Here is a 27,403-nt window from a genome sequence, read left to right on the forward strand (position 1 = left end):
TGAATTTATTTGGATTTAAGATTTTGTAGTTGCGTCGCTGGCTAACTGGCTAGACAGGATCCTAGGGATGCAAACGCATGCCAAGGAGCTAATTGTTTGTGACATAGAGTAGCAAAATCTAGAGTAACATTGGCTCTAGCCGATTGCAGCTGGTGACGAGCTACGACACTCATCACTAATGCCTCTTATAAACATTAACTCAAACACCTTGTTTACATTCCTAAATCTTCGACACAACGCGCGAGTACATGGAATTTTTGTATTTGAACATATTGTTTAGGACTTCAATCATAAAACAATGTAAAAGGCTAAAAATAGACTTTTATTACTCCGTATATATCTATATTACCCGTTTGTTAATCTCCATACATGAAGAAGCAACCATAACAAAATAATACCAACTAAGGTAAAGATGGGGGTGCTGTTATTTCTTTTAAAAATCCCAAAAATGAATATCATATGAAGCTTGATAAACCAACTAATTCAACAGAACAACCCACAAGCAATCATTCCTGGCAAAAAAATCATAACCAGTTCACTATCTGCAACTCTCACGACATATTACAGCATTCGGAAAACTGCCCGGAGAGGCGGAAGGTTCGCGCTCTTCACAGTCAAGGTCAGATCAAAAATTGATAGCAGATTTAATGGATACACAATACAGGCATATCTTTATTCCAAAACGGGGATAACTAAATTATGGTGAGACATATAAGACCACACAGGTCGACATAGCCTTTTCATCCGCTGTCCGGATTCTATCGCAACATCACTTGGATTTCACTATATCAACAAGTATTCTCTGCCGTATTCTCGGACTATAACTGGTACACTTGTCGGTGGTATCTAGAAAACATACAAAGTCAGTCAACACAACTGCTTTAACGGCCAACAAAACAAGCATAAAAATAAACATGTAGCAAACACAGTTGGACACAAACCCAGAAAAACACAAAAATATACCTCAAACAAAAAATGAAGGAAAAAGCAAAAAAAAACATGAAGTAGAGAACGGTTCAACAACAGACCCAACTCATGGCAAAATAACATGAAACGGTAATATATATATGACCCAACTCCTTTGTGTGCATCTGGAAACTCCAGCACAGCATTTGCATGAAATCTCCATTATAAATTATTTTCTTGAATATAAAATGGTGGATGTAATGCAGCGACTAAGCATTTCATCCACACTTGTTCATTTGAGCAACTTTATAATGAGCTATAATGACAGGTTTATATCTTCAGCCCAGATATATATGCAGACTCGGCATTAGATAAATATTTAAATCTGTTCCAGTTGAAGCAATACGAAATATACTTTTTCTCAACTTACCATGCCATAGTCTGTTATGATCATTGATACATAATCGGAAGGTGTTGCATCATAACTGGTAACAAAAACCAAAAATTAGCTATCAAGATAGCATTCTAGTTTCTAAAAGTAATGGGTCAAAATTAAAAACCATACTTACAGCAGGTTCAGGGGTTGTAGATTCTCGCTACTAGTCCAACCATCTAAAGAATTGATATCCTCTCTACCGGTAACCCTTGAAACCATTTCAGCGTCACCTGAAATATTACGTAGTATTAAGTGCAGAATTCGATGCAAATTACACTACCTTCTCGTATATGGACAATACACGACAACCTGATCAGAAAGTAACAGTTCATACCAAGTTCATTACAGCAAATAGAATCAAGTTGAACCCTCTCGTGAAACTTGTATGCTTCACAACATATCAGGACAGGGACACGGAACTGATGGGCAACCATAGCAACACATGCTGTGCCAACTCTTGAGTAAACAGTTCCATTTGCCAACACCGAAGATGCACCCAGAAAAACTCTTGTTACTTCATGCATGACATAAGAAACAGCGTTTATATGGGTGTATGTACAGCTAATTCCTTTCCCCACAAGCCTGCGAAGCAGCATTTTGCCTTCAAGCTTGGGACGCGAATCAACTATCACTACTCGAAACCGTTTTCCAAGTTCATGAGCATGTAAAAGTAGCATTTCAACAGCAGAAGACGATGCATATGTCAGAAGAACATCACCATCCCTAATTTTAGTTACAGCATGCTTCACAATAACGTTGTCAGCTAGAATTATCTTCTCGTTAATAAAACGATCAATATCAGAGACAAGACTGGTAATTGCTTCTGATTCAGAAAGGTTTAAGGGTAAGCTGGTAATTCGTCTCTTAAGAAACCTAATTGCATTGCCCATGCTGATTGAAAGGGGTCTACATTCTATCAGAAAGGAAACATAACAGTTTATTTTAGAAGTCAAGTCTCTGATAAGGGTTTTTTCAGGCGGTGTAGAGTAATCCTTGATTGATTCTTGGAATGCTTGTAGCATCGCAATGCACCGGGCATTTCCCCCAGATATATCCCCCGTCAGATATCGGAAACCAACCTGCCGAGTAAAAAGTTCATATTGCCGCAGCCATTATGCAAAGAGAATAAAAATTAACATTAACTTGTTTCAATACAGGAGAGGGACTTTCTTTTTAATACATGTAATGAAAACATAACAACAGATCTCATAAATCCAGTACCCATGACCCTTTAAACCGAGATTGTTCCAATCAAGACAAGAGTGTTTGAACAAGAGTAGGATATAGCACATCAAAAATACCTTGTACACAGCAGGATGAACAGGACCTAATTGGAAGAACTTCGATTCCAAATCAGTGAGCCTTGCTCCATGTTCATACTGAGGTAGATGCCTAAAGAGTTCAACTCTGTTACGGGCTTCTGCTTGTTTTACTACAGACCGCTTCTTTGCCTTCTCAACTCTGTTTTCATCATCAAACTGCATCCGTGGATGAGGGACATCTTTCTTCCTATCCTTATCTGTTTGACGGTCACCACCTTTTCTTTCAGAAGCTGCAACTGAAGAGTTGTCTTTCTTTTGTGGAGCTGGCTTTGCAGACTTCATTGCGTTGGCTGCATTGACTCCAGCAGTCTTGCTTCCTTCACCTGGAAGATGCAATTCAGTAACCCAGCATAATGGGTTTTTGTTACAAGAGAGCAGAAACTAAAGCCACAACCCAACAAAAGATAGAAGATGGCATACAAAAAATATGTGAAGAACTTAAGCAAGGCAAGAAATATGACAAGAAAAAGTTCTGCACTTCCACACCATGATCATGCATGACATATCTTAAATAGAAGGGTATATTGCAGGAGTTCTTTATATTTATATAAATGAAAGAAAAATTAATGTGCATAGATGCCAGCAGATAATGAGATAGATGAATGATGCAGTCTTGCGCATGTAATAGTACAGATTATACAACAAACTGGCTCTGATACACATCAACAGTTGAAAAGCTAGAAGTCTGTAAGTCTATCTTTAATTATTAGAAGTCTAGAAGTATTATCCTGAAATATTACAAGTTTAGAAGTCTACCTTTAAATGTTAACCTTATTTCTTTAGTATTTTGAGAGACCTATAGATTGCTTATCATTATTTATTTCAGTTCATTACATTCTGTTCCCAACAATTTGGGGCGTGGATATGGTGGTGACGTGAAACATGGATGCGCCTTAAAGCGTTAGAGAAGGCGATGGAGGAACAAGCCAACTGTTTAACAGCAACCATGGCAAATCTCGATGTACGGGCAGCCATTCTAATATAACAATTCGACATATTCATGCAACAGTTTTCTGCTTTGGGCAGCCCCCTAGATTAAGGAGTTAACATCCATTCTAAAAGTCGTGGAAACAGTGACAACTGTTACTGTGCCACCACCAGTTGGCACTCCTCCGGCAATTTCAACACCTTTGACTCTGTCCAGCCCTCCATCTCCACCCCTGATTGCAACAGTACACATGGTTCCATACGTTCCCGCTGTTTTGCCGCCACAATTACCATACCTACCTTTTCCACTGCAACGATCTTCTCCAATGCCCTTCATACAACCACCCATTGTTTTCCTTCCGGTTTCATCCGCATCAAAACAGCCACCTCCTGCTATGGTGTCTGGTCATGTAGGCTGCAATATTTTGAAAGCACATTGATGTCCGACCATGGAAGATTCGGGTTGTTTTTTGCGTCGTGACCCAGACTTGAGGACAAGGCTGTTTCAATAACGCTGCAATTGATATTAGAATACCATATGTCTATCGTTAATTATTAGAAGTCTAGAATTCTTATCTTTAAATATTAAAAGTATAGAAGTCTATCTTTAAATGTTATCTCTATTTCTTTAGTATTTTGACAGTCCTATAAATAAGTGCCTATAGGTTAGAGAGCAATGTTGAACCTTAATTTAGTTTAAGGCTGAAAATTCACTGTAGGGCCTCGTTAGAGGTTGGTTTATCATTATTTACTTCAGTTCCTTACATTCTGTTTTCCATCAACTTTCTGTTCTTACTATTCGTGCCAGCCCCCCTCGCCTCTTTTCTCTAACAGGCTCATTGTTGCAACATAAAAATGATATAACCCCTAGAAAGATCATAAAAAGCACTATGATAAGCTTTCACTCAGTCGTGATCGTGAATCAGTGAATCACAGATACATCTGAATATCTGATTGACTGATTCTCTATTTTCAAAAGAAGCTACCATTCAACATACTCTGGCCCAACCCAATCGCAAGTTTGCACTTGAATACATAAAATGGTGGTAAGAAAAATGAGACTCTCAACACTTGCAACAGCACGTTCATTGCTATTTATTTCCATAAGCATACAGTATATACATATCGAGTTATCCACAACCAACAGCATATGAATTATGGACAATAAAGTGAGGTACTTTATGTTATTTATAAGATAGAGATTGCTAAAATATCAGTTAAAAAGTTAAAGGTCAAAGTTGCTTCATAAGTCTTACTATCTTTTACAGGAATGTTCAAAGCCAAATGACATGGTACATTACTAAGAATTTACAGTAAAGATGGATACATCTAAATTATCCCTTGGTCATAAATTTAAAAACTCTAAAATTATACAGAAGTACTACAAGCTATATCCAGAATAATTAAGATTAACTTGTGTTTTGAAAGCTAATTAGAAACCCATGCAAATTGTAAATATCAATCAACTAGAAAGATTCCAACTAGAAGAAAGCACGAGATATTTACCTTTTGTAGCAGCCTTGGCAGCACGTTGTGCTTCTTGCATTGCCCGGCGTTCGGCTTTTGTCGTCTTCTCTTTCAAAGGCTTCCCTGCAGCTGCGCCCTTCTCCTTCTGCACTTCCGCATCCGCCCCTCCATCTGATCCACAATCGAATGAAGCCGATCAAAATCACAGTCAAAACAACACAAAGGAAAAAAAAAAAAAAAAAAGCCTCGAAGTTGAACCTGCAACGCCAGGTTTGGAATTAGCGTCACTAATATTCTTAGCAGCCGCCATACCGAATCCACCCGACGGCAATGAAGTAGCGAATTTCCCAGAGCTACTCTTCCGCCCCCAACGCGGAGATAGCTGATCCTCCGAGAAATCGGCGATACCAGAAGGGGTGGAGAACTCGGAAGGATTGTAGCTACCGACGGGAACCGAAGTCTCATTGGCGCGGGGAGCGCGGAGAGGGGAGAGCGGCGGGTGCGGGTGGGGGAGGTGGCGGGGGAGGTCGGTGGAGAGGTGGCGAGGAGGCGGGATCATGACGGGGGACAAGGAGTTGCCGGAGGGGGAAATGTTGGAAAGCGGCGGCGGGGAGGAGGCGGGATCTGGGGGACCGGAGAGAGAGCGGTCGGGCGGAGCGAAGAATCCGACCTGGCGGACCTTGGGGTCGCTGACGGTGCGAGGAACGCGGCGGGATTCCATGTGGGGTTAGGGTTTAGGCGGAGAAGGGATTTGGGATTGGATTTGGATGAGAGGGTAGAGAGGTAGGGTGCACTGGGTTAAGGTGGGCCACAATTGCAGGGAATTAGGTTCCTCTACGACAGCGATGCCTCTCCACTTTCGCCGTGACGCTCACGCGCAACACCTATTAATCAGCTCTCCATTCGTATCAATTTTCAGGAGGATTAATCCTACTTGATATACTTAATAATCCACTTATAACATTTTTACCATATATAAACAAATAACATTAAGAAATCACAACTTATACTTTTACCGTTATTTAATTCTTTTCATTCTATTAATTGTGGATATCTGGAATTCTATGAACAAAATTGTGTCTACTCCATAGATTATCTATCCTATCAAACATATTATAAATTTATAGTACAGTAATAAATTAGATATAGTATGATTTAATTAAAAAATATATATTTCATTAAAATATAAATATTCATACCTAAATTATAATCATTATATTTTAGATTAACTTCATGCGAAATAAGTTTAAATAATTTATTATTAATATCATAATTAATTCATTATTAATTAATATTTATCTAAAACTTAATTTAATACCCTAATATTATAGAGTAACATTTTTTAACCATATATTCATAGGGTCCTGCACCTTATTTTACCCATTTCATACTCATTTCTTAACAACCACAACTAGGGGTGTCGAAACGGGTACCCGCGGGTATCCGCACCCGACGAGTCGAGTACCCGCACCCGATTTCGGCCAAAATGGCAGTCCCGATACCCGTCCCGCATTGAGTCGGGTATAACCTGATACTCGAGTCGGGTATCCCGCACCCGACACTGCGGGTACCCGACCCGCAACATGTTTTTTTTTATCTTCTTCTTTTTATTATTTGTATACTAGTATTTTATATGATTTGCACAATATTCATACAAGGATCTGTACAACTAAGCATCTGTGCAAGTTTAGGCATAAAGTCATTAACAATTAGAATCTAAATGCTCCAAGACAATGAATCATAAAACACACATATTAATCATATGAGCCACTTAAGAAATGCTCCAAATGCTCGAGAGACTAAAATGCTCCCTAAGCATCTGTGCGACTGCATCACACACTTTAAGTTTAGGCATAAAGTCATTAACAATTAGAATCTAAAATGCTCCAAGACAATGAATCATAAAACACACATATTATTCATATGAGCCGCTTAAGAAATGCTCCAAATGCTCGAGAGACTAAAATGCTCCCTAAGTCCCAAGACAATATATCATAAAAACATGCTTAGAACCAAATTACTAATAAAAATAATTATATTCTAACTGGAGGTATCAACATTAAAAATAAAAAATTATAAAATACTTATATAAATATCGGGTATTTCGAGACTAACGGGTATACCTGGGCGGGTTTCGGGTACACCGGATACCCGCAAAACCCAAAATATGAATACCCGACCCCGCCCGGTATCCCGATTCCGTCGGGTATCGGGTCGGGTTGGGAATTACCCGTTACCCGCTACCCGTTTCGACATCCCTAACCACAACCCTATTGATATGCACAGTATGTTATGATATTTGAGGATTGGATTTATCTTAGTTTTCCTTACTTTTATCTATTTTTTAACTAAGACAGTAAAAATGGGCTAAAATAGGCGAGTTAAGAAAAATGTCCAGATATGACTAGTTTTTTCCATCATATATAGCTCATTGTCAAGTTAGTTCAGCGAGAAAAATTAAATGACTCTCAAAAGTCTAAACTAACAAAGTGACTTTAAAGCCTAAGTCACTCAATCGAGTTTGAAAAACAAAAGGACGTCGAGCGGGTGACTCGGTCAAGTGAGATTGTGCATAAAACCCACTCTGTAACGCCCTTCATAGATTAGGATAAAGTTTTTGAGGATGAAATTTCTTAAGAAGGGGAGAATTGTATGATGCACTTTGTAATAGCACTAAAAATATCTGCAAGTATACAAAGTATATCTAATACAGTTAAAGATCAGTATCAATTATCGAATGTAATGTTTCACAGTTTGGCTACCAAGTACTCGGTTTTATATACTATTTGGACACACAGAGTTTTGGGATGAAACGTTATTAAACTAAAAGGCGATTAAACAAATCACTTAAATAGACAAAGCAATTGAAATAAGAGATTGATTTGATTGGGAAAACAGATAAAACAAGATAATTTCATGGATAAGATTTCACTACTTCAATTTATTCAATACACAATTATAATATCCAAACAACGACTTCAGGTTATTAGGGCGAGTCACCTAATTACTGCAGTTGATCGAACAACGTTAATTACTAGAATTAAGGTTGTCAATCTTATCTAATAGTAATTCCAAAAAGCACAATTAGACTCTTACAAAGCCTTCACTCATAGATTTACTCTTTTTTTTTTCCAGATGTTATATATAGTGTCATGTCATCAATTTGAATCTAACACATGGATCCTCTCTCGATTCCCCCACATGCCAATAAATCAACAAGATGTGTCACTCAACTTGAAGCATTATACACAGAATTAAACGAAGTAGATATAAGTTTTGGATATCTAAAATTGGAATTAAACAAACATGAAGAGTTACTTTCCAAACCTCATATTTCAACATATTAGTTACCCATAGCGAGGTATCACAATCCATAATAAAATAAGATAATATAAAAACTATCTATAACAAAACCTAAAGGTAGAACTTGATGACTTTAGTCCTCTCTTTATTCTCTTGCTCCAATCTCCAAATCTCGAATGTAGCCTAAACACAAATAGATACAAGACCATTTTTTCCAAAATAAACTCAAAATAACGAGTGAAATAACATCCAACAACAATAAACACTTTTAACTGCCAGAATCTAGACTAAGTAAAGCAATTAAACTACGAATCTGAAATACTCACAATTGTTTGAAACCCAAATCAAATAATAACATTAACACAAATGTAACGATTGTTTAGTGATTCTAGCTATCCCCTTATAATTGTTCTTGTCTGTCTCAAGTCATCCCATTTTAATTTAATTTCAACAAAACAAATTGTTAACAATAATAAATTTTTAAATTTTTGTTAAAATTTTATTGTTTATAATTTACTGAGTTTTTGGGGTGTTACACACCCGGCCGAGTGGAGTGAAACTCACTTGTCCAAAGAATCTTACTCAGCCGAGCCACTGAATGCAACAATATGACTCCCCAAGTAAGGTTCACCGCTAGCTAGACTTGATCATTTTGTCCCATTATTTTTAGAAACGAAAATCTTATAATAACTGTATTTGCTTGAAAAATTATTATGCAAAGGGAAGATATTTAACTATAGCTTTATGTTTTAAAATACATTTTGTACTATATTTTTATTTTTTTTAAAACTAACTTTATATATATATATATATATATATATATATATATATATATAGGGATGTATTCACATCCTTACACTAAATAGTTGGAAAACACAAAACTCTTCCCACTCCATTGGATTTCTAAATCTAACGCTTAGTTTTGTGCCATGTGGATTAATTAAATGATTATTTAAATTCGAAAAGGGCACAGCCGGTAGTTCTTATTTTAGGCGGTTATTATACTTCCTTGATTTTCTCCTCCAAAATTGGTAAATATATTATATAATTGGTTTTCCATAATTAAATCTTTAATCTCTTCCATGTTTACGGTTTATTCTACCGCAGATTCTAAATTCTACAACAAATTATTGTTAGTAATTATTTTTAGTTGGAAGTATAAATTATGGTAGAAGGACCCGTTTATACGTATGAAATATATTTCCACAATTATTATATAATGGTTTTCCATAATGTACGATTTTGGTTTTGTAATGTAGGAATACCTCCTGTAATGAGGTAATAGTTTTACGTGTAGTTATATTTGTGCCGGAAGTTTATACCTTCCCCCTAGGGTTTAGTAGTCCAAGGGGCTAGGTTGTAGTACAAATTCAATGACACAACTTTGATAAAGGCCGGGAGTTAGTTCCATTCCCGTAGGGTTTTATTATCCGTAGGGCTAGAGTCTAGTTCCATATAATTCACAAATTGATTTTAATGTAAGAAAAATTGCTTTTAATGTACTTGTCAGTTTCAAAGTAAATTAGAATCGTATTACATCCCTAATGCCGGAAAGTAACACCTTTCACCTAGGGTTTAGTAGTCCAAGGGGCTCGGTTGTAGTACTAGGTTCATTGACACAACTTTCACAAAAGGGCGTGAGTTAGTCCCATTCCCGTAGGGTTAAATTATCCATAAGGCTAGGCTCTAGTTCCGTATTTGATTCTAACAAACGAAATATTGCGTTTAATGTATTTTGGTGTTGTCAAGTAATGTATACTTTGGTACATATTTTTTTGGTACATATGTTTTTTTTGAACGCTCTGATTTAATGTCTACATTATTCCATTTTTTATATACATTATTGTCTATTAGCTACTACATTATTCAACATAATGGTGACTTTATATCTGTTTTCTTTAAGAAGGAATATCAAACTATTACAGTCGCATTTGTTCACTACAAATTTAGATGTATTCATTATAGAATCAATTATGCCTCAACAATGTTTCTATTTCCCTCAATTCTGCCTCAGTAATGCATCTATTTCCCTCAAACAATGTAATTTTAATTTAAAATTAGAAATCGTTTATGTATGATTTTTTGTAGTTTTGTTACATTACTAATGGAACGAAGTTTATATTTTACCATTCCCTTATCATTTGATTAATGTACATATTTCCCTTCAAATAACGAAATATTAGGGAACACAAAAAGTGTACTGTATCTGGTTTAATATAGTAACACTATTACTCGTGAACGAAGTTTACATTAATTCTATAATAGCGTCGTGTTTAACTTAGTTCCGAAAACAAAAAGTACCAAAAGTATTACCAGTACAAGTTTTCAAAAGCGACCACATCACCAATATAAAACAACAAACCAATCTTTGGTTCCCACAAATAAAGTCTAACATTCAGGGTACTCATTTCAAATTATAATTTTGAACATACTTTTCCAGAAGCATTCACTGCGTTCACTATTTTTCAGGGCTTGAGCATCTTCCTTGGCTTCACGAACTTTGTTTGAGCATCTACGTCAGCTTCACCAACTTTGTTGCACAACTCCTCAAGTACAAGTGTTGTCCTTCTTGCTTCACCTAGGTTTTACCACATCATCGTCCTACATGACTTCAAGCATTTCTTGTCGCAGCCGGTGTGCTAATGCAATGAGCATGTCATCGTCAAAGTCATCATCAAAATCAATTGTGGTCCTCTTTGTACCTATTTAAAAACGTATACATTGATTAGTTTAAATGATACATTAACAATAAACACATTATTATATTATTAACAATATGAAACTATAATGTAACACATCAACGTGAATTAGTGTAAATATACGCAAGGCCTACTGTAACCACAGACGGCAAATAATATAACTTAACAAATGTATTACCGTAACATAGCATAGTTTAACACAATAAATAAGCTTATCAGTTTAAAATAATGTAAACATTTTCTTAAATAATGTATCAAATCCTAATGCAAGCAAATATTGTAATCTTAAGAAGCTATTATGTAACTCAACAAATGTATTAATGTAACAGAGCATACTACAACACATAATAATGTAGCAAATTAGTAGATAATAATTTTAAAAATCTTCCTAAATAATGTATCTCAACCTAATGTACAAACATATATATTGATGTAGCAAATCAGTGGAATAATGTATACAGAAATCAGAAATCAGATATAAATGCAAGATGTAACCAAATAATGTAGCATTTAGTAGATTAATGTACAAGCACAGCTAAAAAAACAAATAATGTAAGAGGCATAGTTAAATGATGTAGACGATATAGAGACATGTCAGAAGCCATGTTAATGTCGTGGAGAAAACAAGTTAATGTACCTCTTGAATGGTACAATGTAAAAATAGATCAGGTGTATAAACCAGTTAATCTACCTCTTTAAAACAAGTTAATGTACTACTTTAAACACCGCATTGTTTATGAACAAATAGATCAAATGCAAACTGTGTAGACAAGCAGATAATGCACTATATTAGTGAAATAATGTAAACAAGATTTATTACTCAGTTCCTTCTTCTTATGTATTATACATGAATAATGTAAGCCGAAGAGTTAGATGATGTAGCAGTTGTGGAGATATGTTGTTGGAAACCATTGACGGTAAACACAATGAACATTACGGGCTGGAAAAACTAGTGATTCAAACATATACAACCAAATAATCAACTATATATCGAAAAACAAAAAAAAAATGAAACCCAGAAAAAAAATTCAAATATTTACTAAAAAACACTGAAATCACAGATTCAAATATCCCAAACAACATAAACTTCCATCACCACGGAAACCCTATGTCTGTGGTTGATTTCGCGAATTAATAACCGAAACTCTGCTCAATCGACTAACCTTGTTCGCGTTCGTCTTCAAATGGGCAAAACAGTAAACCGTATGATTCAATCGACACACCAACTCGACCACATACACTTCGCGGCTTCGATTTGTAGCAACTCTTTCGGCGGCGTCTTCAATCGTTGAAGATTAGGGCTTTTGACGAGATTTGGGTGGAAGAATGGGGATGGAAGGGTTTTTTATGAGAGAGAATTTGGGGAGACACAATTGTGATTTGATGGGAGAGAGAGGGATACAAATCGACAGTTTTAATTAAATGGCGGAAATTATGGACATGCAGTTTAAAACCGATGCTTGAGTTTGTGTCTTTCCCATTTTACCCATGTAATGTAGCGAAAATATGTATTAATGTAGGACGGATGTTTTAAATCATAACCATCAAAATCATTAATCCAAGGGCTGATATTAGTGTTAAGTTTAAGACTAAGGGGGTGTAAGGACCTTAATGCACCCCTATATATATATATATATATATATATATATATATATATATATATATATATGGTTTTAATCTATGAAGACCAGATTTAAATACAGAAACGCAGAACACGGTCATACGTAGGGCATTTTTAGGTCATAGTTAGTTTATTTTTAGGTCATGCTAACAAAGCATGACCTAAAATGATCTTAACATGACATAAACCCAAATCTTATAATATGACCTAAAACTACTTAATTATGACCTTCCGTGTTTTGGGTTAATTATTGACCATTAGATCATCTAATCCTAGGACCAAGATTTGGGCTGCATTTTTGGATTTAAATGCATTCTTATTTTGATCATCTCCCTATATATATATATATATATATATATATAGGGATGTATTCAAATCCTTTTCTAATATTATATTCTATTGTTCTTTTTAATCTTGGTTTTCCATTTTAGAGATCTTATGGCCCAAAATAAAGGCTGATTTATTTACTTTTAATCCTTAAAATTCACGATAAGGGCTGATTAGTAATACATAATGGAGTTGGTTATGGTAACTCCTTGATTTTCTCCATATCATGATCCCAGCGGTTTTTTTACAGAAATAAACGATACACTCTTTTTCTTTCTCGAATCTTTCTCCCTTTTTCTCTGTTGAAGACATTCCAACGTTGAAGACAAGCGTTGTTGAAACATTCTCCGTAAACTATTATTTTTGGTTTGTCGTCGAAAACCGTTTTTGGGAGCAATCATTGATTGATTTCGTTTTCTACAAAATGGAAGAAGGTAATTAAATTTCTCCATTGTACGATTATAAAACCGATTGGCTCACTTGAATACCGATTAGTTGGAGTAATGGTTCATTGCAAATAATTTTTTGTGATCGACACAATAAGTTTTTATGATCGTTTTCGTAGTCTGTACGTGTTTGTATATTTGGCGCAAGTTTCATTTATTCCCCAAGGGTTTAGCAATGCTTGGGGGCTAGGGTGTAGTACGTAGTAATTACCACGTCTTCTCTTCAAAGTGAACGAGTTCCTCTAGGGTTTACAACTCCGCTGGGTTAGGTAGTTCTTTTTACCTATACACGTAATGGACATGTAGCATTATATAATGCCTATAATAGACTCTGTAATGAACGATTTGTGATATGTAATGCATATGTTTGCTGATGCGTTTTTTCACTCGTTTTATATAGTGTTGTATGTTTGGCGCAAGTTTCATTTATTCCCCAAGGGTTTAGCAATCCTTGGGGGCTAGGGTGTAGTATGTAGTAAGTACCCCGTCTTATCTTCAAAGTGAATGAGTTTCAGTGGATCCTCTAGGGTTTTCAATTCGGTTGGGTTAGGGAGTTCTTTTAACATATACACATACTGGACATGTAGCATTATATAATGCGTATATTAGACTCTGTAATGAACGATTTATGATACGAAATGTATATGTTTGTTGAGTCGTTTTTTCTCTCGTTTTATACAGTGTTGGTTGTACCTAAATGTTCTCCAGATTTGAAGCATGTGGTTGGTCAGAAGTTCCAATCGCTTGATTTTGGTTTCGCGTTCTACGATGTATATGCCCGCGCTGTTGGTTTTGATACGCGCAAACAAGGCATGAGGAAGACAGACGGTGTTACTACTTGGTACTCTGTCGTATGCAATAGGGAGGGCAGCAAGAAGTCGAGCGAGGGTCATGCTAGCAGCTCTGCGAGCCGCCTGATTTCAAAGAGAGAAAATGCTATAAAGAAGGCGAAAAGACCTCTTAGACAGTGTAAGGCGTGCTATGAGATGGGCCATCACGACTCTAGAAACTGTCCAATGCTTAAAGAGATGGCGAAGGAGAAAGAGCTTTGCAAGGGAAAGAGGAAATCTTGATGTTTTTTGTACCTACAAACATTGTTAGTTTTCATTTTCGGTCTAGTCTTATTAAAACCAACAATTTATGCATAATAAATGTGCATTTTTTGGACGTTAATGTGCATTATAAGTGAAGAAATTGTTCATTATTTTTTTCTAGTTGTTAACTTATCACTTTAAACGTTAAATGCATAGTAAATTTGCATTTTAAGACCGTTAATGTGCATTACAATTACAGATGTTTTCATTATTTAGTTATAGCGTTTAACTTTATATTACAAAAAATTGTATTAGCCTTGCATTATTAACCTTTTACTGTACATTATCATTCACGAATATGTACATTATTGCAAGCAACGAATAAACTTGTTGTAGATTCCATTTCTGGATCAGGTCATCAATAAGCACATTATGTTCATTATTCGATTTATTTCTCCAATTAATCCTTAACAAGCCTAGCAAGTGTTCATCAAAATCCAGTTAACTTGTTAGCCTTTTTCACATTATTAATCAGTACATTGGCATTACTTGGATCATTACATACATTATATATGCTTTAGTTATCAAGAGCTATGTATTGTTCAAAACTGGCCAACAAATAAGTCGTCTTTTCTACCTTCTAAAATGCATTATCCAAAAAAAACTACATTGTTCAAAATAATGTAAATAGCGTTTCAATGACTGCTACTCCAATCAATTCAGCCCGTACTCTTCGATCCACTTCTCGAAGACGAACTTAGGCGGTCTCTCCTTCCAAAACTCGGTGGCATATCTATGGTTGTTTGCACCTTTGGAGTTATGTGCGGATGTCAGCAGCGTAGTAGCAACCTTAATTCTGAACATTTCCAAGTCGCCTTAGCACCTTCTGGGCTAAGGCGATTGGAATCAAATCGTCAATCGCTTGGTCAAAAGCAGTTCGTCATTGTTTAGATGTTGTAGTACAGAATAGCAAACAGAGATATATACGTTTGTGTTTTGTGTAATGCATAAACCAATGGTCAGTGAAAACATAATGCCAAAAACCTAATAGAGTAATGCTCACATTCCAGCACATAATGCACGAAATTAAATGACATTCACTACACCAAACACCAGTTATGCAAACCAACCCATAGAATCTACAAATCACACGATGCACAGTCGATGCTAATATAATGCAATGAGTCAGACATATAATGTAACTAACAGTAAGTCATGCTTTTCATTTTATAATGCAATAAAGCAGACTACTAATGCAGTAATGTCCAATGTGTAATGCAACATACCAAACTAATAATGCCTAATTGAAATTAATACCAATCATAATGCACAGATTAGCCTACATAATTCACAAAACCAACAAATAATGCATCAAAACAGGGACACCAAGTATGTAACCTTCATCATCTGTTGGTTGGCTTGTGTATGTTCTGTCTCTCTTCGTCATTTGTTCTCTGTAAGACACAAAATCGACATCAGTTTCATTCTTGAATCCAAATCCACTAAACGACGCAATTTTACAGAATCGAAAACAAAAACGACCAAATCAGTAAAGGTTTGAACCCTAAAATCGACGAAGCAAAAAAAATAACTCAGAAATCAACTACACACTTCAATAATGGGAAGAACCCTAAATCAAATGCTCACAATCTCATATTTTCCAAAAGAAAACAACCACAACTTTTGTGCATTATTCGAAATCGAAGTTCAATGGACGCTAAAAACTGTGAATCGCCTACTACATTGTCTTCTAAAAGTATACAATCGACGATTAGGAGTGTTTCTAACTCAAGAAAGGGATTTTTGAAGCACACCGTTTTCGTTAGTTCCTCTTTAATCGACGACCGGCGGCACGCTCAAAACAAATCCAAAACTTTGTAGTTGTTAATCGTCGATCCATGGTGCTCTTCACAACGAAAATCGACGGTGAGTGCATTTTCGACAGTGAAACGGCGTCGGAGGGTTGAATAAATGGTGAAAATCGTCTTCTGGATTGATTTTGGTGGGAGGAAGTGGCGGCTAGGGTTTGGAAATGGGTGGGAATTGGGGGAGACGAGATTGAGTCGTGGGTTTGAGGAGTGAGACGGTTGGAATGAGAGAGAGAGAGAGTGAGTAGATGGAAGGTCTATGAAAATCCCACTGAAATCTCGCTCCTTTCGTTTTAATTCATGCTTGTTTTACAATTTTACCCATATAATGCACAGAAACAATCTAATAATGCAACACGGGATGATTTTGTGAGGCTTCATCTAATCCGTCCATCATACTAATCTAATGGTTGATATTAAGAAGGAAATAGACTCTAAGGGGGCAATAGGACCCTAATGCTCCCCTATATATATATATATATATATATATATATATATATTAAAATTTGTTCTTTTTGGAAATAAATAAGGTAAAAGCTTTTGCCTCTGCTGAAAATTCTAAAAGCGAATAGATTTAAGATCTTTCAATAAGGTAAATTTTAACCTTGAATGATTTCTAAGACTTTACATACGAGGTTTTAAAAAACACCCCTCGGTTATACTTTGCATATTTGCCTATTCGGCCATGTTTGTTTGACAGGCTAGTAAAGTTATAAAGGAAAATGATTACTAGGATTTTGATTTCTAGGATTATGATATCTGAGATTTATGATTCCTCATAAAATGATTAGGTGGAATATGATTGATGAAAATTATGATTAATGTGTTTGAAAACATGTCAGGATTTTAAAATTATAATTTTCAGTTATTGAAATAATTTGATGAATAAAAAATGCAAATATATAATGAAATATTCTTATCAACTGAAATATGTTACATTAAAATTAAAATAGAAATTAAAAATAAACAATAAATAATCTATATAATCAGCTAAACGTAACTAAAATAGCACACTTAATCAAAATAATCTTCAAATGTTTGACGGGGCATAACTGATTTTTTTATATAAAATATTCATCATAATCAAATTCGTGGCTATATAGATGATCAGAATTAATAAAATTTAGCACAAATAAAATTCATTTCTAAATAATCAAGTCCGTGTCTACAGATTACATAGATGATTAGAATTAATAAAATTTAGCATAAATAAAAGGGTTTTTGGCTTTTTAAACCAACACTTTTCCCCGAATTTCGATTTTTCCCATGAACTATGAGATTTGTTTTTAAAACCACGAACTTTCACTTCGTTAGGATTTTTCCCTGGCGGGTCAACGATGAAACCCAGGTTGTCTACATGTCAATTTTAATCTTATTTGTCACTAAATTGATTACTTGGATCCTATTTGGCATAATAATACATACAGTCACAATTATTACATAACAAATGACAACTTTTGAATAAACAAAACACAACTTTAACATTTTGAATTATGCTATTCGGGTCGGAAATGTGCTATTCGGGTCGGGTTGGGAAAATCCTAACGAAATGAAAGTTCGTGGTTTTAAAAACAAATCTCATAGTTCATGGGAAAAACCGGAATTCGGAGAAAGGTTTTGATTTAAAAAGCCAAAAACCCTAAATAAAATAGTTATGGAGTAGTGGAAGAAAAGAGATATTTGAGTAGTGGAAGAAACTGCTTTTTCAAATTACGGGAAAAACAATACCTAGGTATAGAAGAGAAAAATAATCCTTAAAATTTCTACATAACTTTTCTTGGTTTTAGGAATTAATTTCCTTTCCTTATTTTCTTATAATTTTACCAAACATAGAAATTTAATTATTAGAAATCATATTACTTTCCCCATTCTCAACAAATACAAGAATTTTACGATTGAGAATTAGATTACTTTCCCAGCATACAATCCTTGTCAAACAAGTAAGGTTAGTTTCTGAAATTTTAACTGATTTAGGATGAACTTATTAACAAGTAAGAACCAACCAAATATGGAAAGAACATGTGATACTCATACCCAATCGTGAATTCTAACAGCAGGAAAATGAGAAACGAAGAGAGTCACTTCAAGCAAGGAGAACAATGACGTCTCACAACAGAACAGTCTGTTTTGAGCCTTTTAAGTGGACAAAGAAGTATCAATACACCAAGTGAAACCCTATTCACCCTAGAAATCAATTGATGCTTCACATGAAACTGGGGCAAGGCGGTCCTTTCGACAGACCAAGACGAACTTCCATACCATGATGCAGATCAACTGGACGATATGATTCAGACTCCCTAGGATCTGAAACGTTACATGGAAGTTCAGGAATAGAGCAAGGACTGGGAAAGACAATCAGGACGGTTCATGATCACAGCATTAAATCAAAAATTTTCTCAAGACTCAACTAACACTTCACAAATCAATTTTGTATTTAAACTGCAAACAACCTGTAAAAGCACAAATGCAAGCACATACGCAGAATGCAGCAAAAATATAGTAACAGACATAACTTCAGCAGTGGGCATTGACATGTTATTCATGAGAAATAACTCAACTTAGAGCCTCATAATTTAGGGCTCCATGTATGGGTTTGAAAGAACTGATGCTTGACGTATTCTAAGTTTCCAACAATCAAGATGTTCCCTATACTATAGTGGTGTGTTGGCCTAGCGGCAGAGTGGTTAATGCCTTAGGCCAAGGGTCTCACGTTTGAATCCACCGCAGAGCAATGTTAAGATTTAATATTGCATTTACAAAAACATAGTGTTCCCTATACTGCTTTTCATAGCCAGTTGGTGTCTGAAATGATCCCAGCAGCTTATATACTTTAAAGATTTACAGATTAATGTTATAAGATTTACAGGTATCAGTTTGACCACTCACCATCCTTATCATTTAATGCCAAATTGAAGAAACGTTAAATGGAAAAAGTTTTGTATTTTGAATAGGGAACTCTTTTGGAACTTCCTTACCGTTAAGATAATCTTCAAAACCAAACTCTTCCATAGTTCCAGTAAAGGCCTCTAGACCAACAAAAGAGGAGGGTACTGCACCAGGAGGCCTTTGAAATCTGTGAAGCAAAAAGTGATTGCATTATAATATATTCGTATGGATAATTTGTGCAAGGCCAAATTGTAACAGTAATATCCGAGAGATCTTACTGCAACATATGAAAAGATTTTATGCTGCTCATAAACAAGATTTATAAATTTGAAATATTTTTTGCAAGACTAATTCAGCATATGAAACGAAAATTTCTATATCAATACATCATTATGATAAAATGAAACAAGAAAATACAAAATTTCACATTCAGGGAATGAACATGAAGAACTTATCAAATTCAAAGAAATAAAAAAATGTACCAGAACAGACCAAGAATCTAAGTGCGGGGTATATTTTTTGAGGAACACATGAGAGCTTAAACATGGCAAGAAACAATATCATTCACTTAAACAAAATAAAGCACATTGACTTTGATAGATAAAAATGAACTTGTCTGATTGCAGTTGCACACTGCTTAGCGCTTAATTGCAATAAGTTGAACTTGTCTGATTGCAGTTGCACACTTCACAGCGCATGATTGCAATAAGTTTCACACATATTCAAACTTAAGTTCATCAGATTTATTCTTAATTCAACTAATTCACCACCCAGACAATTCAGAAGGATTACCACAAAAGTAAAACTTTAAAAGACACAAGCTTAAAAACATGTTCTTAAGAAGAAACACATGAGCTGCAATTTTCCAATTGCAACCCTCAAGCAAAGAGAATTAAGATTCTAGTGATACAAACTATGACGGTATGACCAACATAACAATCCACATATCGTAGCTCTATCACTAGCATCATTATAGGTTATTAATATAATAGCTTGTTAATCCGCTCTGGGACACATTTCCACAATTCATATACATGAAAGATGATATACACAGAAAATTCTATCTGCAAAGGCAGATGCATAATGGACAAGACAAAAACTTCAGTATAGCTAGCTGAAGGGAAAAAGGAAACTGAACCAAAATGAGTTTCAGACAGCACTAGAAACCAAATACCCCTCCAGCCTTTACGGCTTACTCTTTTAACTTATAAAGAAACCCACTCATAGCAAAATTCGAGAATCCAGTTCAAGACACCATTTTTGAAAAAAATTATTACTAACTTTTAAACATTGCAGGAAAAGAAAACGACCAGGATCAAATGAACGGATACATCATAGCATAGAGAAACAGGCTGTACATATGAAAGAATGCATGATTTGAAATGTAGTACGGAAAGATAATATAGTACTTATGATTTAACCAGATTAAACGTATGAAAAGTTCGGATGAAACCCCCAATTTTCCGCCTAAATTAAAACCCTAGCTACTGAAGTTCACTACACAATACAATCAAAATTAAGAGTGAGAGCGCGTGTGTGTGGAGAGAGAAAGAGTAAAGAGCTAGAGGAGCACAAACTTGGCGAGAATCTGACGATCCATCTCCATCTTCATCGGAAATGCTGAACCGTAAGTATTCGCCAAAATTTTCTTCTTCATCTCTTCTTGCGTTTGCTTTGCCTATTCATTACCGGAAAAAAAAGGAACATCAAAAACACAAATTAAGGGGCAGAGGGAGGGGAAAGAGTGATTATGTGAGTGTAAAATTGTTGAAACATTACAGAGCGTCGGGCAGATTGAAGAGGGTGGGGTTCGATGATATCGCTCTTGACGCCGTGGATACCAAAACGCAGCAAATCATCGCCGCGGCCTTCCAGTGGAATCGTCTTCGCAGGATCCATGATTAGTGCTGTTAGTTTGTGAGTTTTTTGATCTGCCTTTGTTTGCGCAAGAAAATGGTAATCGGAATCGGAGAAACAATGAAGTAAAGAAAAATTTGAGTTATCTTTCAGCGCAAGAAAAAATATTGATGGGCATGATTATAGGCTTTACAGGCCCAAACAAACACAGGCCGATGCTACAAACTATACAAAGATTTATAGTATCCGATAAAAATCTCAACTTCAATCACCTATACGTATGCATGTCAATCGGGCCGACCCGCTCGGGTTTGGGCCAATCCATTCAGATTGTCGGGCCATTTGAGTTGTAGTTTTTTCGGGTTATAATTTTTGGGCCCTAATCCTAACCCTTCGGATTTCGGACTAATCGGGCCAAAAATATTCAAGAATGCATAATCCCAATTTTTATTTGATTAAAACTTAGAATTCATTTTCACTACTTCACATAATAAAGTAATCAAGTTACTTAATCTTTTTTAATTTGTAAACAATATAATTAATACTATAATGATATAACACAATTGTACTCCTTCCATCCCATGTTAATTTAAATGTAATAAGGAAACACAATGGATACTACTTAATTAACTCTAATATTTTAATTAAATACGATAATTCTGATTTAAAATAAAAAATAATACAAATAATTTAGAACGACCAAAAAAGGAGCGAATAACTTGGGACAGATAGAGTATAAATTAATAACAAAGTATATATTTATTAAATAATAATAATAATTTAAATATAATCTCATGACCTTTGAAAAAGAATAATTTTAAAACTAATGTATTAGAATAAATAATCATAAATTTGTTAATAAATATTATATTAAAATATTATATACATAAAATTTATGAAAGCAAGAATTAATGAAGTTATGAAAGCATGAATAATATTTAAACAAATCTTAAATTTATTTTATTTTAATTAGAAAGTGCAACCCGTCGGGCTAATCCGCAACCCTTTCGGGTTAGCCCACCTAACCCGCCGGCCCATTTGGGCTGACCCATATAGCCAGTTTTGTATTCGGGCTATAAAAATATAGCCCTAATCCTATAATATTATCCGTTACTCAGGCCAACTCGCGTGTTTCTACCCATAATAGTTCGAGTGAATTGCCATATGATTAAACTGGAATTTTCTAATTAATAAATTTTCAAATTTCATTATTTTAAATTTTTATAAATGTATATAGTACGAAAAAATTGCAATTATTTGAATTTATTATTTAAAATTTATAATAATCATTTTCACTTCTTTGTACTCTTATAATTTACTCCAAATTTAACATAAAATATTTAAATGTAAAAAATAACAAATATAAGTGTAATCCTATCCAGTAAACCATCTGAAGGGCATAGTGATGAACGCAAACAGGAGAAGGTCCATGGAAGTACATGATGCAACAGACCATCATCTCATCATGGGTTTTGACTTTTGATCCATGCAAAACTAGACTTAAATACAGAAGGCGGAACAAAATTATACGTAGAACATTTTTAGGTCATTGTTAGTTTATGTTTAGATTGTTTTAATGAAGGATGACCTAAAATTATCTAAAAATGACATCAAACCCAAATTTTATAAAATGACCTAAAACAGAATAATAATGACTTTCCGTATTTTTGGTTAATTATTGACCATTAGATCTTCTAATTCTAGGGCCAAATTTAATGTGAGCTGCATTTCTGGATTTAGATGCATTCTTGTTTGGATCGTCTCATTATCTAGTCCCAAATGTGCAAATCTAAGTGTGTTAAACCTAGCTTGATTATGGAAGTGCTGGACTTGGTGGTGCCATAACTATTTCCAAATTATCTACTACTACTCCTATCTAACCAGCTCCTAGCTAGGCGACATATAACGCCCACTGTCAGATGAATGACAGTCTAATTAGGTGAGTTAGGATTCGATCGATCCTCACGTTTGCTAAATAAAATCTGACGTTTTAAATTGAGGTAGGGCCTAGTCTTCTGATAGTTTTTTATGTAATTGCATTTGATTTGTAGGACGAACTTTCTAGTTTTCAAATTGATTGCCTATTTATTGGAGTTTAAATTTACATTTGGATTAGGAAATTTGTACCCGCTGGGAGTTTTGAGGGAATTTGAGAAATAGTTTGAGCACCTGCATATGTAAACATAATAATGTTATTTGTGATTTTGTTTTTTCAATAAAGTCACCAAATATAATATGCACTGAGTAGACTGACAAAGTGTCTAAGAAGTTAAAAGATCACAGTATATTTATAATATCAATTGCAATATTTTAGATGTGTACGATTAAAGTTGGACTGTAATCCTGTAAAACAACTTATTTTATAACTAGCTTGAAATTTAATTATTATTAGGGATGTTAGTGTAGCCCGTAATCCGTACGCTGACCCGAATAACCCTCTAAATTTATAGGATTAGGGTTAAAAATTTTCTAACCCGATAAAATCAAAACCCAATTAGCCCGCAACTCGTTAGGGCCAGGCCAGAAAATTCGATGGGCTGGCACGAAAACCCAATAAAATTTCTATTATTCTATATTGTTCAATTATAATATAGATAGCTAAAAAAATAACTTTCAATTTTATATTAAATATACAAATTATATATTGAATTTTTATTAATATAATAATTGATAAATAAATTAAAAACTTCAGATTCACAAAAAAAAATATTAAAATTTCTAAAACATGCATTAAAATTCCACAAAATATCTCAAATATTAGTATTTGATCTTGAGTTTAAGCATATATCCCAAATATATCATAATTAAATGTTTTGCATTGTATGTAAATAAATAATTCTAATCATTATTTATTGGATTGATCGCATGTTAATATTATCGCCAGCAATTCGATTAACCCGCTGGGCTAGCCCGAAACTCGAGCTTTTAGAGTTTGGGTTGAACTTTTATAACCCGATAGAAATTACAACCCGAGTAGGGTTGGCCCGAAAATCCGACGGGCTGGCCCGATTGACATATTATAGTGTTTTTCGACTTTTATTTACTTGAAAAAATAAACACTAAATAATAAAGTAACTTCATAAAAACAAATATTGTGACTTCAATTTTGCTGTATTTCACGAATTGGTATATCTTTATTGATAATAGTAGTTAAATTTGATGTCATTGACCCGTACCATAAAAAGATGAGAATTGAGGGGAATAGAGCTTGTAGTTCGTAAAACTTCAAATACAAATTAAATTATCAATAAAAGTTGCACTTTCTCCGATTAAAATCCTACGATCATGCTTGATATGACAAAATGAAATAGAGAAATAGAATACTACTAGTACTTTTACATTCATTTTATTCTTTTGCTCGGAGTATTTTTTTTTCTTAGAAATCACTACTCATTTTAGAATAATGATTCGATTCTCTATAGAGTTTCTTGGTACGATGGAGTGAAATAAGGAGAAACTGCGATGAGGATGGGAATGGGATGGGATGACAGTACTATTTCATTCTTGTGCTTGGTAAGCTCAAGAATACAAAGAGAATGAAATTGTTATTCCTGATTGATGTCATTAATATATTTGGTAACTAAGGGATGTAATCAATTGCTAACTAATTACCAATCCCAAATTGAGACCAATTTTCAACCATTAGATTAGAAGATCTCGTGGTTAATATAATGCCAAGTGTAATATATTTTTAATTTAAATAATTATTAATTAAATTAAAAGGGTATTAATGTGAAATCCTATATGTAGTAATTATAACTAACTACTTTCTCTCTCCTCAAAATCATCTCAAATCTTTAAATTTACGTAACTCTCTCAATTTAAATTATTTTTTCGCAAAAAATATATCAAATTAAAGATAATTTAATAAGGATTCCAACGAGATCTCGATGAAATTTGATATTTTTTATTTTAGTTTTCGTAAATGTTGATACCCAGATTTTTATCAACAAATACATCAAAACATCTCAATAAAACCATGTAAAAATCTCAAAAAATATGTGTTGATATTTTCTTGTACTAATGTTGATATTCTTATATCATATTGTTGATATTTGTAATACACAATGTTGATATAAAAAAATACCCACGAAAATTATCATATGATAACATAATGACGATATTACCCTTTTGTTGATATTTTGTCTACTATTTATTGAGATTTGTGAGCTTTAATCTCATCCACTCATTTTAAAATCCAAGGGTGGAGATTTAGTCTTGATTTTGGATTAGGGTGCTATAAGCATTAGAATAAGACCCACTACCAATAATATAAGAATGAAATAAAATATGAACAATTATACACTCCACACACTGCACACACTATACAAACACTTTTGACTCACTTTTATTAGCAATAAATATCACGCAAGTGCACGGGGTTACTGTAGATCACAACTTAAAACCGATGTCTCCCTCTAGTAAAGTTAATAACTCCTAAAATCTCATAAGATACAAAACTTCACACAAAAGCTCAAGTCTCTCGACTTTATTGATAAAGGTGTCAAAATCTCTTATTTCAAATTAAATAGTGCATCACTTGAATATTGTATTAAAATCCACGTGCATTCATAAGATGATCAATTAAATAAATGTAAAACAAGAAAAATTGAAATAACTATATGAACCAAGGTATATGAACCAAGGTATAGACAAATGAAATCAATTAAATATAAAAATTATTGTATCTCTGCCGTAGAACTCTATGGAAGATGACAAACATGTTCTTAATAAAAGTCAAACTACTCATGAAAGAAAACATGATAAAACCAAACTATCTACACTCTTGATCAAAGGAATCGTGATTGGAAGCTCCGTCTGCACTCGGTGGAACGTTTGGGAGGGCTACGTTCTTCAATATAATTCTTCAATCTCTAGGTTATTTCTCTCTCTGGAGTCTGGAATGTGTATATGGTGGAAAATTTAGCCTCAAAACCATGTAGTGGGTATATATAGCTAGCTAGAGCGCCAAGTTGCTCCAAGTGTGTGCAATGTGTGTAGTGTGTGTGCAATAGTTGTAGTATGTGCAGTGTGTGTAATGTGTATAGTGTGTGCAATGTAAATATATTTATTTTTCTAAAAAAAATGAAAAATATACTTTCTCACCCTTAGTCCAAAAAATTATGTCAATCAAAATCACTCCCTTGTCTCCTTATTTAGAAAAAAAGAAAAAATAGACATGACCTAGTACTCAAATGATGCAACTCTTTACCTAATCTATCATTTTAAAGTAGGGAAATTTAATTCATGCAAGTGGTTGTCCTCCTTATAAAAGTTTTGGAGTTCAATCTTAACCTTCTATTTAAAAACATTATATTTTCTTTACCCAAAAAAAAACATTATATTTTGCAGTTCGTTTTTTTTTTAAACGAGCTTCATGTAGATTTCAATAAAATTCGAACCATATTTCATTTTCAAAGAATTGGTTGAATTTCGTATAAAGCAGTTCTTACACAGTTGTACCCATTTAAAATTTATGTCCAGGAAATTGATACTGTACTTTTTTTTATTAGAGTATTAGACTAAGAGCACCTATTAACGAACTTAGTGACTATTATATGTGTTTATTTGTAAGTATCTCAAATGTTGGACAACTGATCTAACAATTTAAGATTAATGTTTTATAACCAAATGTAGTAATTGATCTTCTAGCCATTTAGTTAATGATGGATTAGAAACAAATACTACTCCCTCCGTCCCGTTTAAGATAACACGTTTTCCTTTTTAGTTTGTCCCAACTAAAATGACACATTTCCTTTTTTGGTAACTTTCTCTCTCCAATTAATACATTCAACCACTTTTTCTCACTCCTATTAAAATATTCATCTTTCTTTATCTCTCTACTTTAATCCTTACACCCACCTTCTCTCTCCAATTAAACACTTAAACCAATAACTCCTAAAATTCCATGCCGGCTAAGTAATGTGTCATTTTAGCCGGGACGGAGGGAGTATTACTTTGAGATTACTGTTTTTGTTGCAAATGAAATTTATGTGACTTTATATACAGAGAGAGTTGTTGACTTGTTTCTTTTTAAATAATACTACTTGTATAAAGGCAGTACTCTTAGAGAGTTGAGTACTGTGAATAATCTGTGGCCAATACTTTTCCCATTTGTTTCATTTATAAAATTAATTAGGGGCGACGAATCGTGCGTGTTGGGTTGTTATCTGGTCAACCTTTTATTGATATGACCCAATAAGGACAAACACGAACACGAACTGTTAAGAAAACCCCAAACCCGAACACGACCCACTATCCTCAAACCCGAACACGACACGAACCCCACACGAACCCATTAACG

General features: G+C 34.3%; 2 protein-coding genes across 2 annotated transcripts; both read right to left on the reverse strand.

Annotated features, from left to right (window-relative positions):
• Nucleotides 1–482: 482 nt before the first annotated feature.
• LOC125188413 (NagB/RpiA/CoA transferase-like superfamily protein) lies at nt 483–5,834 on the reverse strand. Its single transcript, XM_048085238.2, has 7 exons — nt 5,317–5,834; nt 5,098–5,229; nt 2,644–2,987; nt 1,677–2,421; nt 1,476–1,572; nt 1,337–1,391; nt 483–846 (listed from the first exon to the last, which is right to left on the reverse strand). The coding sequence occupies exons 1-7, from the start codon at nt 5,777–5,779 to the stop codon at nt 784–786; spliced, it is 1,899 nt and encodes a 632-aa protein (XP_047941195.1). The 5' UTR covers nt 5,780–5,834; the 3' UTR covers nt 483–783.
• A 12,529-nt stretch (nt 5,835–18,363) lies between these two features.
• On the reverse strand, nt 18,364–21,273 carry LOC125186454 (cyclin-B1-2-like). Its single transcript, XM_048082821.2, has 4 exons — nt 21,022–21,273; nt 20,820–20,920; nt 19,332–19,429; nt 18,364–18,660 (listed from the first exon to the last, which is right to left on the reverse strand). Exons 1-4 carry the CDS (start codon nt 21,139–21,141, stop codon nt 18,560–18,562), a joined length of 420 nt encoding a protein of 139 aa, XP_047938778.1. The 5' UTR covers nt 21,142–21,273; the 3' UTR covers nt 18,364–18,559.
• Nucleotides 21,274–27,403: the final 6,130 nt, after the last annotated feature.

The sequence above is a fragment of the Salvia hispanica genome, chromosome 5 (assembly GCF_029641045.1).
Source record: "Salvia hispanica isolate PSC_SH4W2 chromosome 5, Shi_PSC_v1, whole genome shotgun sequence".
Lineage (NCBI taxonomy): Eukaryota > Viridiplantae > Streptophyta > Magnoliopsida > Lamiales > Lamiaceae > Salvia > Salvia hispanica.

What these genes read in the sequence shown, in the direction of transcription:
- LOC125188413 (XM_048085238.2), bottom strand. Translation starts at nt 5,779, where the DNA reads ATGGAATCCCGCCGCGTTCCTCGCACCGTCAGCGACCCCAAGGTCCGC. An exon ending in TGCCAAGGCTGCTACAAAAG is followed by an intron (nt 2,988 to 5,097) that starts GTAAATATCTCG and finishes TGCATCTTCCAG; the next exon opens with GTGAAGGAAGCAAGACTGCT. An exon ending in TATTTGCTGTAATGAACTTG is followed by an intron (nt 1,573 to 1,676) that starts GTATGAACTGTT and finishes GTAATATTTCAG; the next exon opens with GTGACGCTGAAATGGTTTCA.
- LOC125186454 (XM_048082821.2), bottom strand. Translation starts at nt 21,141, where the DNA reads ATGGATCCTGCGAAGACGATTCCACTGGAAGGCCGCGGCGATGATTTG. An exon ending in TTCAATCTGCCCGACGCTCT is followed by an intron (nt 20,921 to 21,021) that starts GTAATGTTTCAA and finishes GGTAATGAATAG; the next exon opens with GCAAAGCAAACGCAAGAAGA. An exon ending in TTTTGAAGATTATCTTAACG is followed by an intron (nt 18,661 to 19,331) that starts GTAAGGAAGTTC and finishes GTAACGTTTCAG; the next exon opens with ATCCTAGGGAGTCTGAATCA.